The sequence below is a fragment of the Coturnix japonica genome, unplaced genomic scaffold (assembly GCF_054131305.1).
Source record: "Coturnix japonica strain WE unplaced genomic scaffold, WE-NBRP24 Scf075, whole genome shotgun sequence".
NCBI lineage: Eukaryota > Metazoa > Chordata > Aves > Galliformes > Phasianidae > Coturnix > Coturnix japonica.
In genome coordinates, this window is record NW_028188978.1 from 473,662 (window position 1) to 486,967 (window position 13,306).

At 44.5% G+C, this 13,306-nt stretch overlaps 1 protein-coding gene across 13 annotated transcripts in view; it reads left to right on the forward strand.

The window, feature by feature from the left end:
* Positions 1-13,306, forward strand: part of SCN8A (sodium voltage-gated channel alpha subunit 8) — a 57,274-nt gene that overhangs the window by 23,015 nt on the left and 20,953 nt on the right. For 5 of the 13 annotated variants that reach the window (XR_014941368.1, XM_085534108.1, XM_085534106.1 and 2 more), the window contains exons 3-11: positions 3,419-3,536; positions 4,711-4,801; positions 5,007-5,135; positions 7,087-7,178; positions 10,988-11,209; positions 11,571-11,634; positions 12,051-12,192; positions 12,622-12,828; positions 12,979-13,266. Coding sequence is in view for 11 of the 13 variants with exons in the window: in XM_085534108.1 (XP_085390234.1) it covers positions 3,419-3,536; positions 4,711-4,801; positions 5,007-5,135; positions 7,087-7,178; positions 10,988-11,209; positions 11,571-11,634; positions 12,051-12,192; positions 12,622-12,828; positions 12,979-13,266 (1,353 nt within the window). In the remaining 2 variants the exon portion in view is untranslated. Of the gene's footprint in view, positions 1-3,418; positions 3,537-4,710; positions 4,802-5,006; positions 5,136-7,086; positions 7,179-7,371; positions 7,464-10,987; positions 11,210-11,570; positions 11,635-12,050; positions 12,193-12,621; positions 12,829-12,978; positions 13,267-13,306 lie in introns of those variants that run through there. The other 8 variants (XR_014941369.1, XM_085534114.1, XM_085534105.1 and 5 more) reach the window with 7 other exon arrangements.

The following is a 13,306-nucleotide window of genomic DNA, read 5'->3' on the forward strand; positions in this document are numbered from 1 at the left end:
CCAGCCCAGAATGTCACCTTGAGGGTGTGGACTGGGAAAATTACAGGGATGTGAGCAGGAAGCATAGGAGAAGCAATTGTGTAGCACGTGCTTCAAGAGCCTCCACTTAGGACTTCTCTATGACCCTGTGAAGGGATGCCGTTACTGAGCTTCATGAGCAACTCAAGGAAGGAACAAGAGGGAAGAAGCGAAAGGTTGGGACCATCTCAAAAATCAGCCTTTTAATTTCATTTCCAAAAGCCTTCTCCAGGACTTGGTACCTAGCAGTGTTTTTCTCCACTCCATCTCTTCAGTAGGCTTAAAAGGAGCAGGCAGGAATGGGAGGTGAGAGAATCTTGGCTGCGATGGATGGGTGGAAGGCAGCAGCATCCCTTCTGCTTCTGAGATGGAACGAGTTTTCTTATGTAGACAGATTGTGGTGCTCTTAAATTTCTACATCTCCAGATATTACACGTTGAAAGCTGCTTATTGTCTTAAATGCATCTTTTTGGAAATGTTTTATTTGATAAATCTCAGAAAGATGCCACGTTTTCTTCCTATTTTGGGCTTCAAATAAGGTTAAAATGAGCAGAACGTGGCAATTATTTTCTCCAATCTATGAATAGCTTTACTATTGAAGAGTAATTTTTCCAGCTTTTTGTAGGGGTGGAAAAATGTTTTCTCTATCAGAAAGTACAACTTGATGAGCCAAAAGCAGATTTAATATGCATGTAAAATATTTTTCTGTTCTTTTGTGCATATATATGTCCATATATATATATATAATATTCTTGCAGCATTCAGGGTGCTGGAGATCCCTGTAAATCCATCTTGGAAGTAGTTGTGTCAGAGGAACTTGCTCAGATTGCTTTCAGAATGTCTCTGCTCTCTTTTGCTTCTCGTTGGGAGTAAGGCAGTCGTCATGTTACCACTGTAGGAATGTGGTTCCATATGTTCCTATGCTGTTCATAAAGCTGTTTTCTTCTTTAGACTTCTGCCCACTCCTCCTCACTTTTCAGCCATTACAGAAGTGCTTAATGTAAAAACCAGCATGAAGCAGGATCAGCCCAAACCTTTGTATATCTGGAGTTCTTTTTGCCATCACTTGATCACTTCCGTCGTACCCTCCAGCATGGCTTCTTTCATGCACTGTTTTGCAAATAATTGTAGAGAAAACTTGACTTTTGTGATATTACTTCTTTCATACATGAACTATTTTTAGAGCCAGTGTTAAGGAAACCAATGTGTTCAACCAGTTGGATATCCAACAAATTGCATTTATAACCATCACGTCCAACCAGTTTGATGTCCAACCAATGAGATTTCCAGCCAATCTTAAGAAAGCTAAAACGAGCAGAATCTTTCTACAACTCTTTAGCATCAGAGACTTTTGGAAGTTCAGCCAGTTGTCTCTTAAAAGAAGACTGCAAAATGCCTTTTTCCAGGTATTGCCTTTCTCTTGAGTCTTATGCTTTGCCTCAGCAGATCTTAAAAGAGCTTAAGGATGTTCTTGGACCTGAACCAGTGAACGTTTTAAGAGTGTGCAGCCATTTTGAAATTGACTTTTAATATGTCAGCAGCGTACAGGAGAACGAAGAGAAGGTTTTAAATTGCCAAATGCTTTTTGGCTTTTGTGCCCATCTTTCTATTTAGAAGGCCAAGTGGAGATTTACCCAGGATTTTATAAGATACACCTGGGAGATCTTGGAACCACCGGAATCGATGAGCAGACTAGAATGCACCGAGCTACTGAAAGGCCAGGCCGAGTTATAATGAGCTTTATAGAAAGCAGTAAAGTCCAATGAGCATTACAGCAGAAAGAGAGAAATTTGGACAGAGCATGGAAGAGAAAACACGGATCGGCCTCATGGAAGGTCATGCAACAGGAGGTGGACCGAGCTGGCAAGCAGAATGCAGAGCTCATGTGTGGTGGGCAGTCGCTGATCACTGGACAGCTTGTGTTACCAACAGGGTGTGCCAAATTTCTGGCTCATTCCTCATGGAAATGGCTCTTGCAAACGTGTGTGACCCTCAGCACGGAGCCGTTTGCGTTTGCTTCCCGTTGAGTCTGGCTTGCTTTTCTAGCTCAGCGCTGAGTCTTGGCTGGGCTCACATCCGCGGTGCCGCGTGCGTCGGTCTCCAGGTGAGGAGTGGATTTGCTTTGGGCTTGCAGGTTGGAGTGCTGCTGCACGCTGATTCCCCCATGCAGAACAGAGGCAGAATGGAACTTGCCCATCTCACACAACCATTGCATGGTGGTTTTTAGGTTTTTATGTCTTTATCCGCAGTCACACTGGAGATTTGGTTCCTTTAAAAGCTAGCAGTGTTGGGAGTTACTGTTGTGCTAGGGCGACAAGTGGGGCATGTGAGCATGGGGTGGATGTTCCCCTCTGAATTTGGGGATGAGAAGAGATTTGAGTGTTGGGTGAGCTGTGATGAGTTTGCTATGCTGGGAAAGGAGAGAGAGCTGGGTCTTAAAACTGAGAGGCCCTTGAGCGCCCTGTAATCAGCAGCTTTGGAAAGCTTCTGGCCTTCTGTAATATTCTTATGTGTCAAGGTAATCTGTTCATTAATTCTTCATGCTGCAATTTAAGAGCTCTCTCGAGTTGTCTTTAAAGCACTCTTTGTTGGGAGATGCATTAGCGGTTGTGCTAACTAATACTTCTCACTTAGCACGGAACCACAATCTGATTTTCATTTCCTTCTCAAATAATTCACCGCTCAATGGCCTAATTTACCCAAATGAGCTGAAACGTCTCGTTTCCCTTACAAGGAGGGAGATGACAAATCTCTGAAGAGTGTTGCTCCTGGGGGAGCTCAATGGCTGCGTGGGCAGAGAGCCCCCATGGGTTCCCCTCTGCAGGGCTTTGGGAGCCCAGATTCACTAATTTTCACTAATGGTCACTAATTAATAGCAGTAGGAGCATGTGGTGGTGACTGAGGCTTGTGCTCTCCTGGCAGGTAAGGTTTGATAGTGGTTAGCAAGGTGTGGGAAGGAGGCACAACCCCAAGTGCTGCCCCATAAGGATGGGCTCATGCACAGGGCTGTGGCTTGAGGGCTGGGTTCACGTTGTGCAAAGAATTTTGTGATCCTTGTGTGCCTCGGGCCTTGGTTCTTCTGTATCGGATAGGGACAATGCTTCTGCCCTGTGGGATGGAGATGTGTGCTCCTGGATGGGAGATGTTGCTTCTGCTGTCTGTAGCGTCTAGCAAAACGAATGTTTTGGAGTAGGATAATTCATGATGTGCTGGTGGGTATATTTCACCCTAATGGGAACTTCTTACAGGAGGTTATCATTTAAAAACGCAGAAAACACAGGATTTTCTTTACAATAAAAGTTGTTGGTCTTTTCTTTGTGCTGCTCCTGCTTTGATTTTCATGCATTAACTCTTTCTCTCTTTCTTTCTTTCTTCCTCTCTTTCTTTCTTTTCTCTGCAGACCTTTGTAGTACTAAACAGAGGGAAAACACTCTTCCGATTTAGTGCCACACCTGCCTTGTACATTTTAAGTCCTTTTAATCTGTTTAGAAGAATAGCTATTAAAATTTTGATACATTCATATCCTTTTTACTACTGCGGTATTTTAGTCTTTATTGGTTGAAAGATCTCTTGCCTGTCCTGTTGTCTTCTTGCTCAATTCAATCATGATTTATTAACTGCAGTTCTAATGGAGCTGGGTTTGTTTTGAATGAAGAAGCATGGCCCTTTAGTCAAATCCAATCAAGTAAATGTTTAATTTATGTATTCCTTGCTAAATTGTGCCTTTGTGTGTCCACTCCGCCATCAGTACATGGCCATGGGTTGACCATTGGACTGGATGGTCCTCGAGGTCTTTTCTGATGTCGATGACTCTATAAGTGGGCATTCTGGGGGTGGGTTTGGGTTGGACTTGATCTTAGAGCTCTTTTCCAACCTTAATGACTCTACAATCCTAAGCATTGGAACAGACAGCTGTAAGATTGCACTCCACAGTGAAGAGCAGTTGAGCTTTAACTAGCTGCTGGAATGGTTAAACAGAATTAATATTTGGAGAAGGAGCCAAAGGCACTTTACATGCAATTAGACACCAGCTAATTTCCTGCTCCTTTGGCAACTCTTAAACCTCCTTCTAACGGGAAGGCACTTCCAAGATATTCTGCTGCTGGGCTCCAACTGCTCTGAAACTTCACCTGGGTGCACTATTAGGAGAGGAGGCACTGGATGGGATGCAATGTCGTGTCTGGTGGTTTATTCTCAGAAGGTGACACTAAAGCACATCTATGGAAGCACCTTCATTAGTTGCATTAGGGGTTTCTCCTTACTGAACTCGCACATCACAAGAAGAAAAGGGTTTTCCATCTCTGGTTGCTTCAATCTCCGCTATGGAGTGAGGCTGGGAATGGCATCTTGGGTTCTGTGCTACTCAAGAGTTTTCCTCCCATCAGGGGGGATGTATCAGCAGGTTGTAGTTTTTGATGACCCTGAATACACAGAATTATTTGGGAATGTGTTTTTATGAAGGCATGTGAACTTTGCATTGCAAAGACATACCAGAAAGCAGAGAACAAAGAGACACAAGGGCACTATTTGTATATATTCCCCTGTTCTTATCTCCCACGACTGCAGGAAGCTGGTTGGTGTAGCACATGGGGAATAGAATGGGAACTGTTGGGCTGTGTTGTTATGCAGAGGTCTTTGGGAGCTGATGTGAAGAGCCACCCCAGTGTGCCATTGATCCTTGACTTTGTTCCACAGTATTTAGCATGATCATTATGTGCACTATTTTGACCAACTGTGTATTCATGACTTTTAGTAACCCACCTGAATGGTCGAAGAATGTGGAGTAAGTAATATTTCTTCTATTCTTATACAGAATGTTGCTTTTCTTCTCTTCAGAACCTTGTTTTTCTTTGTATTTCGGTTAGCTCAAATGCAAGTTGCCTTTCTATCTGCTTTGTTTAGACAGAAGTCATTGTAATTCACCTGTTTGCATGCCTAGCATTACCTTCCTGCAAACTCAGCACAGCTCTCTTTGTTCCATTTAACAGGTATACATTCACTGGTATTTATACGTTTGAATCACTTGTGAAAATTATTGCCAGAGGTTTCTGTATAGATGGCTTTACTTTCCTACGAGACCCATGGAACTGGCTAGATTTCAGTGTGATCATGATGGCGTAAGTGGCATTTTCAGATTATTTCAGGTATTTGTGGCCCATGGGATGGAGTGAGACCTCAGGAGGGGGGTGGGTGTGGATGGAAAAGCATAAATTGAGGGAAGCTTAAGCGAATCCTTAGATTTTTACCTTTTTTTTTCCCAATAGAAAGACTGGCACGGAGGCGTAGATCTCAATTGCGACTCCATGGATGTAGCGGCGATGCTGCTGTAAAAAAAACTTACTTAAAAAAAAGCAATTTTCTAAGGATTGCCTTTGTTGGTACGAGATTTTGCAATAATATCTAGCGTGTAGATGTGCTCAGGTGCCAGAGCAGCAGCGTGTTCTGTTGAGTGTAGGATTAAGAGCCAAGCATCTTTACGTTCGCTCTCTACCACCCCTTCCCCTTTGGGTTTGCATGCAGGAATTGTTGCAGGTTGAGCGGTTTCTGATGAAGATGCGCTGTCAGGAAAGGAGACGCCTATTTTTTTTTCCCCCTTCCTCCTCCTCTTCTCTTGTGCTGGATCAGCTTCCATTGGGCTCACAATGAGGAGTTCACGTGGATGCCTGAACTCGCAGCTGGACCTGGGGCTGTAGCTGGCAGTTGCTGGTGGAAGATATATATATTTTCCTCCCTTTTCTACGTTTTGAAGTATTACACGTGTACATGTTTGGGCTCCCATAGTCAATGGTGGCCAATGAAGACTGGAGGACCATGCAGAAGGCTCAGGAGCCCAGTTCTTAAGGGATGGGAGCAGTTGAATTTAATCAGAGTTGAAATACTTCAATTGTATGAACTACCTGGCCCTGGTTGGGTTGTATTCCAAGGTCTGGGCCGCAGCTTTTCCTGAGCAGACACATTTTGTGCGTTGAATGGAGTTGTGAAGATTTGGACTTTCATGTGCAAAGTTGGAGAACCCGTAATTCGCTGCCGTTTTGGTTTGACTTTAAGATGGACAGGGATCTGCTGAGTGCACAGTAAACCTTTGTGAGCCATGCTCCCAGTAGATGAGGTTCACTGTTAATTGGTCACTTGCTTTATTTCTTAATCAATTAACAAGTAACAGCGTGATGCCTTTAAAAGGCCCAATGCAGTAATATTAAGTCTGCCAAAACTGGAGCTGACCTAACTATGGAATAACCCTTTATTTCTAGTGGGGTTGCCTTGCTGTAGGAGAGTCCAGGCTTGGAAACCATTGAAAATAAGATAAAATTCTTGATATAAAATGCTCCTGCAGCAGGAGGAATCTTGAATAAAGCCCATTTTCCTGCTTTTTGGTGCACTAGACAGCTCAGCAGAGGGGGATACGATCCGACTCTGTCACCCTACACTAAGCCTTTTACCCTCTGCGTTCCTCTATAAAATGGGGATAATCCCACCTACCTGTGGCTCACAGGTGAAGCCAAATGGATTAGAGTGGAGCGAGCAAAGCAGAAGGTGGTGATGCTTTGTTAAGACTCAAAGGAAAGCAAGGCGAATCGCCCTGAACCCAATGAAGAGATGCGATGTCACCAAGACTCCTGGCATATCTGGCCTTGGTTCTACATTTCCCTTCTTCTGTAGAGTTAGCCTCATGTTTTCTTGCCCTGTGTAGTCAAGAATGCAATGTCCATCCATTCAGCTGGCCCAAGAGTTCTACATTCCCTTCTTTTATAGAGTTGGCCTTCCATTGTCATGCCCTGTGTAGTCAGTGCAATGTCCATCCATGCACTTGGCCCAAGAATTCCACGTTCCCTTCTTCAATAGGGCTGGCTTCCCATTTTCATGCTCTCTGCAGTCAAGAATTCAATGTCCCTCCATGCAGCTGGCCCAATGTGAAGAGCCTTAAGCTGAATTTTCCCTTTAGGGCTCTCTCTCTCCTTTTAGACGCTGGTTCTGAAGGGTTTTAATTGACGAGCTGTTTCCTACAAACAGCCAGCTGTGTTGCAGGGTGACCCCAACGGTGCCATTAACTCTGGTTTAATTCTGCAGGTATATAACAGAGTTTGTAAACCTAGGCAATGTTTCAGCTCTGCGCACTTTCAGGGTTCTGAGAGCTTTGAAAACTATTTCTGTTATTCCAGGTAAGGCGTCCTGCGGTTGGTGTTAGCTGTTGGGTACAGGGCCCCTGTGAGTGATGTATTGCACTGTCTGTAGTGGTGGTTTTATTTTTTGGTTTTTGGTTGTTTTTTCTTCTTTTTTTTTCCCTCCTTTTGGCGTGTGTATTGTCATTGTGTATTTTTTTTGTGTGTGTGTGTGTGACCTCCCTCATTGCAGATATGTCACAGAGTTTGTGGACCTGGGGAATGTCTCAGCATTGAGAACTTTCAGAGTTCTCCGAGCTTTGAAAACTATCTCTGTAATTCCAGGTGAGAACCATTAAGCATTAAAGGCCGGTCTTGCTGTATCTCTTTGATATTCCCCCCCCTCGTTCTGCATTGCTTATCCCAGTGGCGCTGGGATATCTTTGATGGGTTTGCAGTCTGTATGGTTGGAAATTGAGGCTCCTGGGCCATTGGATGAGCAGCCTGCTGTTCCATACGTCTCCATCCCTGTGTACATGTATGGCTCTCCAATCTCTAAAATGAAAGCCAGTCTGAAAGTAGAGTCCAGAATGAGTTGAGGGTGGGTTTGGAATGAGTTGCTTCTTTCTGCTACTCTTGGCTGCCCTGTGGCCCAGACTGTTGTGTGAGCTTTCATGAAGCCCCAGGTCCTAATTCCCAACGTTGCCCATTTTGCATGGCACCCCAAGAGCAGGGCTGTCCCTTACAGGGATGTTTCTGGCCTTTGTCTGGGTGGCCAAAAAATGAGCGCTGCCCTTTACTACAAGAGACCATGGAGCATCAGGGACTGAGAGTATGACCAGAAGTGAGAAACTCTCCCATCCCCATACAGAAAGCACTTGGGACACGTGCAGAACCTTGTGCAGGTGGTTCCTCAGGAGCATCCCTCATTTTAAGGTCAGGCTTAAGACTCAATTCATTGCAGCAGCTGTGATCTTTTTTCCCAGCTATTACTTGATCCATCTCACCCTCAGGAACCACTTGCTGTGTTTTGCTATCCTATTTCTTCATCTTATTCTCCCAATGCATTAAATGACAACGGGAGTTTTCCTTACTCAGGGATACGCTCTCATATACACTTAGCAGAAAATGAACTGTGGATTTATAAGGGCCCATCACTTTGTCCCCATTTCAGACTGCTAAACCCATCAGATATACGTGGCTGTTGTGCATGATGGTCTCAAGTGGCACCCGCTTTCCTTGCACTGAATGAGAGAACGCGAGAATAATGTTCTTCCCTCCCTTAATGTCTGGCAGTGCACACACAGAGAGCAAAAGGTATTTTGGTAATTGCTGTTAGCAGTGCACTGGGCAGACCTGGAGTGCAGCTGCGGTTCTATCAGCTGCCACAGGTATTGACTGCATTGCTTGAAGAGAAGCAACGTTGTTGGAATGAATTTTGTCTGGATTTTGCTTTTGTTATCGTATTAAAAGCGAAGGCGATGCAGCTTTAATGAGCTGGTTGCTGTATGTGCAGCAGCACGCCTTGCCTTTCTATGGAAAGGAGTAGAACAATTTCCTATCGTTCCCTCCATGCTGCTCAAAACCAATTTGGATTTTCCCATTATATCAAATGGCAGCGAAGGATGAAGGGATCCGAGCTCTCAGTTCAGTGCAGCCACACTTTTCCTGCACCCAGCTGAGGGAGTCCTGGCTGAGCATTGGGTGCACTGCATTTATCCATGGTCAGGACTCACAATGTGGGTTGGTTGTGTGGGTTAGGCTCTGGGATAGGGTTGCCCCAGTTGTGGTTCTGCAGCATGGACCCAAAGCACAAACCTTGCTCCCGTTTTGGTTTTATGACTGGCAATATATGAGGAATGTGAAGCATTTGTGTAATTAACCTTTCTGCTTACTTGATGTAGAATTAGGTTGATCAAGCCCAAGAACAGAGGGAACATATTCAATATAAAGGGGTTCCCTTTCTGCTTCACTCTGTAAAGCAAAAGGCATTTTAACATTGTGCCTAATGAGGAAGTAATCTTACTGTCATGAGAAGTGCTAATTGCTTTCCAATCAATAATTGGAATCATCCTCACGGTGTTTTATGGATAAGATAAAAGTGGGAAACCCCACCAAGGCATTACATGCCACTGGGTAAAGTTGATGCAGGTGGAGTCTCTGTATGGAACCATATCAAAATACTGCATTCATATTAAAGCTCCTTAGACCACATCAACGCATTGTGGCTTATTATTAGCACTTTGGTTATTGCTAATTGATTTTTCCAGTGCCATCAGCCTGACAACATCCCACATCAAATCACCCCCTAAATGAGGCTCGAGGCCGCAGTGAGAGATCACCATGCAAAACAGAAACACAACTGCTGGGGAAGTGGCTGCATGTGCAGAGCAGAGCAGTGGGGCGACGGGTTGAGCATGCAAATGATGTTGTAATGGGGCACTTGTCTGCCAGAACTGGGAGCAAACAGCCTGCTTGGTGTCTGAGTGGGGTTTGGCATTGACTTAAAAGTTTTGAAGGAGACAAAAGACGTTGCTAAAAAATCATTCCTCCATGAAAAAAATCCCCTTTTACTTGATTTAGACTCTTTCTGTTCCTGGTATGGATCCAAACCCTCTGTTGGTATAGAGTGGTTTCTTGTCCAAGGTTTACTGCATGATGCTGAATGTGGCCTCAGACAGAGACCCTAACTGTATTCAGGGATCTGCTTTTACAACCCCCCTCGACCCTTTATTTTTCACCCCTATTTCACTCTCCTCCCTACCCTACCCTCTCTACCCTACTTTTATTTCTGAGTTGGGTCCTCATGCAGCCCGTTGATTACCAGGATATTTTGGCTCCTTGACCAAAACTAAGTCTTGAAATAAGACTGAAATAATTTATTGAACTTGAAAATTCTTCTGCTGATTGAATCTTTAAATTCTCCAGAAGAATAACATCTCCTTTAGGGCCAGAATCATTGATACAAGCATGAAAGCACTGGGAGATGGGGGTAGGGCAGAGGTGTTGAGGCATGGATAGAGGGCATGATTTGGGAATGTAAAAATGGGCCAAATTTGAGTAAAAGGAGCACAGTACAGAACACACAATTTTTCAGTGTGTGCCTTTTCATAGAATGAATTAAAGTACAGGAGGAGGAGCTACTTCTGTGGGGCAAAAAGAAAGGCTTTAAAGTGGTTTTTTTAAGCAATGGGCAGCATCTCCTCTCAGATCTCTCTGTTCTGAATTTCAGCATTTCCAGCTGACTTTGACTTGAGCTGTTCCCTCTTGGTGTATTTTATTGCTGCCCTAAGTAGGAGCGTTCCCGAAGCTCTTAATGGCTTCGTGCACAGAGGCAGTTTGTTCAGTGCAACTGCTGAGCTTTGTGAAGTGGGTGGTTGACTATAGGAACTGCCAAGGAATGGGGAAAAGGGGAATTCCTCCTCAAATTTCACATAAAAATCTGGGAAAAGTTCATCATTTTCCTCCTCCTTCCCTCCATCCTGCTTCCCCATTCATTTAAAGACTCCAGTTGACCCTACTTGATGTCAGAAATGCTAATTAATGGGCCAATGTTCCTGCATCTCAAATCCTTGCTTCAATCTGGATGGTTTTTATGCTGCATTTTGCCCCAGCAGCACAACCAGAGAGTCATGGATGGTTCCTTTTCCAGACCAGATGGTTTGGGAAACAAATGGGGTTTTGTCCTCTTGGCTTTTATCACTGAGCCTTGTTTAATGAGGAACAGTGTTGGCTTCCCAAAACCCAACCCCTTTATGGCAGCATTATTTTGCCACCCCGTAGCCAGGATAAGGTACCATATATATTTGGGTTTTCAATGCCTTTGCATTCTTCAGGAGTGATTTCCAGCCTCGTTCTCCTCTCCGCAGGCCTGAAGACCATTGTGGGTGCCCTGATCCAGTCGGTGAAGAAGCTGTCGGATGTGATGATCCTGACGGTGTTTTGTCTCAGTGTCTTTGCTCTGATTGGGCTGCAGCTATTTATGGGCAATTTGAGGAACAAGTGTGTAATATGGCCAATTAACGTGAATGAGACCTTCCTGGATAATGGCTCCCGGGGCTTTGACTGGGAGGAATACACCAACAATATGTGTAGGTATTTCTGCAGAGACGCTCCTTGAAACCTTCTTGTTTCACTTAATACTGCCGCCCGGAATATCTGACCTGGTTATGACGTGGTCTGCCCAACTTTACGCAATGAAAACCCCTTTTTTTGTGGGTGTTTCTCCATTTCTATATTTCCTTTATTAAAGTGCTTCAATTGAACTCTGGGCTGAGGCTCAGCTCCTTCCTTTGGTTCTACTCAGCTCTGGAGTTGCTGGAGATTTACCAGTAGGGGACAACTCTCCGGTAGACAACACTCCAGTTGAGGTTTTTATCATGCTGTAGTATGTTAAATCCTCTACTTCCATATGTGTGGGCATGTAATCTTTCTCTTTTTCATCTCCTTCAGCAAATTTTTACATAATTCCTGGTGCCCCTGATCCTTTGCTCTGTGGTAACAGCTCCGATGCAGGGTGAGTGGTTGAGCTTTATTAAGAGGAATGACTAATTACCGCTGATGTTTGCTAATGATGACAAAGCCTTTGGAATGTCTCCTGTTGCTTTGCTATGTTGGTTCTGGTGTTATTTCCAATGTGAAGCATAAACGTTTCATGTTCCTTAATCTAATTACGAAGCCATAGTTGCTGTCTGTTGCACTGATGCAATGTGAGTTGGCATTTCTTGTCTCACGTCTGGGGGATGGGATGCCTAACAATGATGGCTGGTGGCATTAATTCCTTCTGAGTCCAATCAGAGAAATAAGGGATGGAGGCTCAGAAAGAGAAACTTTCCACATGCCTTTGCCTCCCATTGGTTATCACATGTGATGGATTTGCCCTATCCCTTTTGTTTCATCAGTGCCCTGAAATCTCTTCCCTGTTCTCCGCAGTCAATGTCCAGAAGGTTACACGTGCATGAAAGCGGGACGGAACCCAAACTACGGTTACACGAGCTTTGACACTTTCAGCTGGGCTTTCCTGGCTCTGTTTCGCCTTATGACTCAGGACTTTTGGGAGAACTTGTATCAATTAGTAAGTAAACGCTTTGCTGCCCAACATGAGAATTAGGGGAGAAGATGTTGAGCTTTATTTGGGTTTGTCCTTGGAACTTTGCTGAGATTTTTGTTGGTTGGTTGCTTTGATTTCATTTTTGCATTGCTTTGAAGGAGTTTAGGCTTTGAGTTTTGCGTTGTACACCCAACTCCTTTTCATTTTGCCTATATTGGATGATCCCTTCAGAAGGGAGATGTCATCACTTTCTGTGTTTATGGCTTTGAACGTGCAGGCTCCTTGTGCTTTGCAGTAGGACCACTGAAATCTTAAATATATTCAGAAAATACTGTAATTTTCTTCGGGGCATTCAAGCTGAGCAACTTTGGATTGGCTCACACACACGCGTCCCTCTGGAAATGGCCTCCCCATCTCCTTTCCTCTTCCCTCTGCCATTCTCTTTCCTTCCAGACCTTAAGAGCGGCAGGAAAAACCTACATGATCTTCTTTGTCCTGGTGATCTTCGTGGGCTCGTTCTACCTGGTCAATCTGATTCTGGCTGTGGTGGCCATGGCATACGAGGAGCAGAATCAGGCCACGTTGGAGGAGGCGGAGCAGAAAGAGGCCGAATTTAAGGCCATGTTAGAACAGTTGAAAAAGCAGCAGGAGGAGGCACAGGTGAGTGCTTTGATTATCAATTCTTTATTCATGACATGTAATAAGAAATGCAGCAGTGCCACAGTTGGCTTTCTGGCACTCTCTCTCAAAGCAGCAAATGGAGTGTTGTTCATCATGAAGCTCTGGTTTTATTTCCCTGTTCTCCTTCAGGCTGCTGCCATGGTCACTTCAGCAGGGACGGTCTCTGAAGATGCTGTGGAAGATGATGGCGGTGGGAGGATGTCTCGGAGCTCATCGGAGATCTCTAAACTGAGTTCTAAGAGTGCCAAGGAGCGCCGTAACCGGAGGAAGAAGCGGAAGGACAAAGAGCTGTCGGAAGGAGAGGAGAAGGGTGACAACGAGAAAGTGTTTAAGTCAGAATCAGAGGATGGCATGAGGAGAAAAGCCTTCAGGCTGCCAGATAACAGGATAGGAAGGAAGTTTTCCATCATGAACCAGGTAGTATTCTTTTCTTTCCTTAGTGTTTGTGCTTATTTGT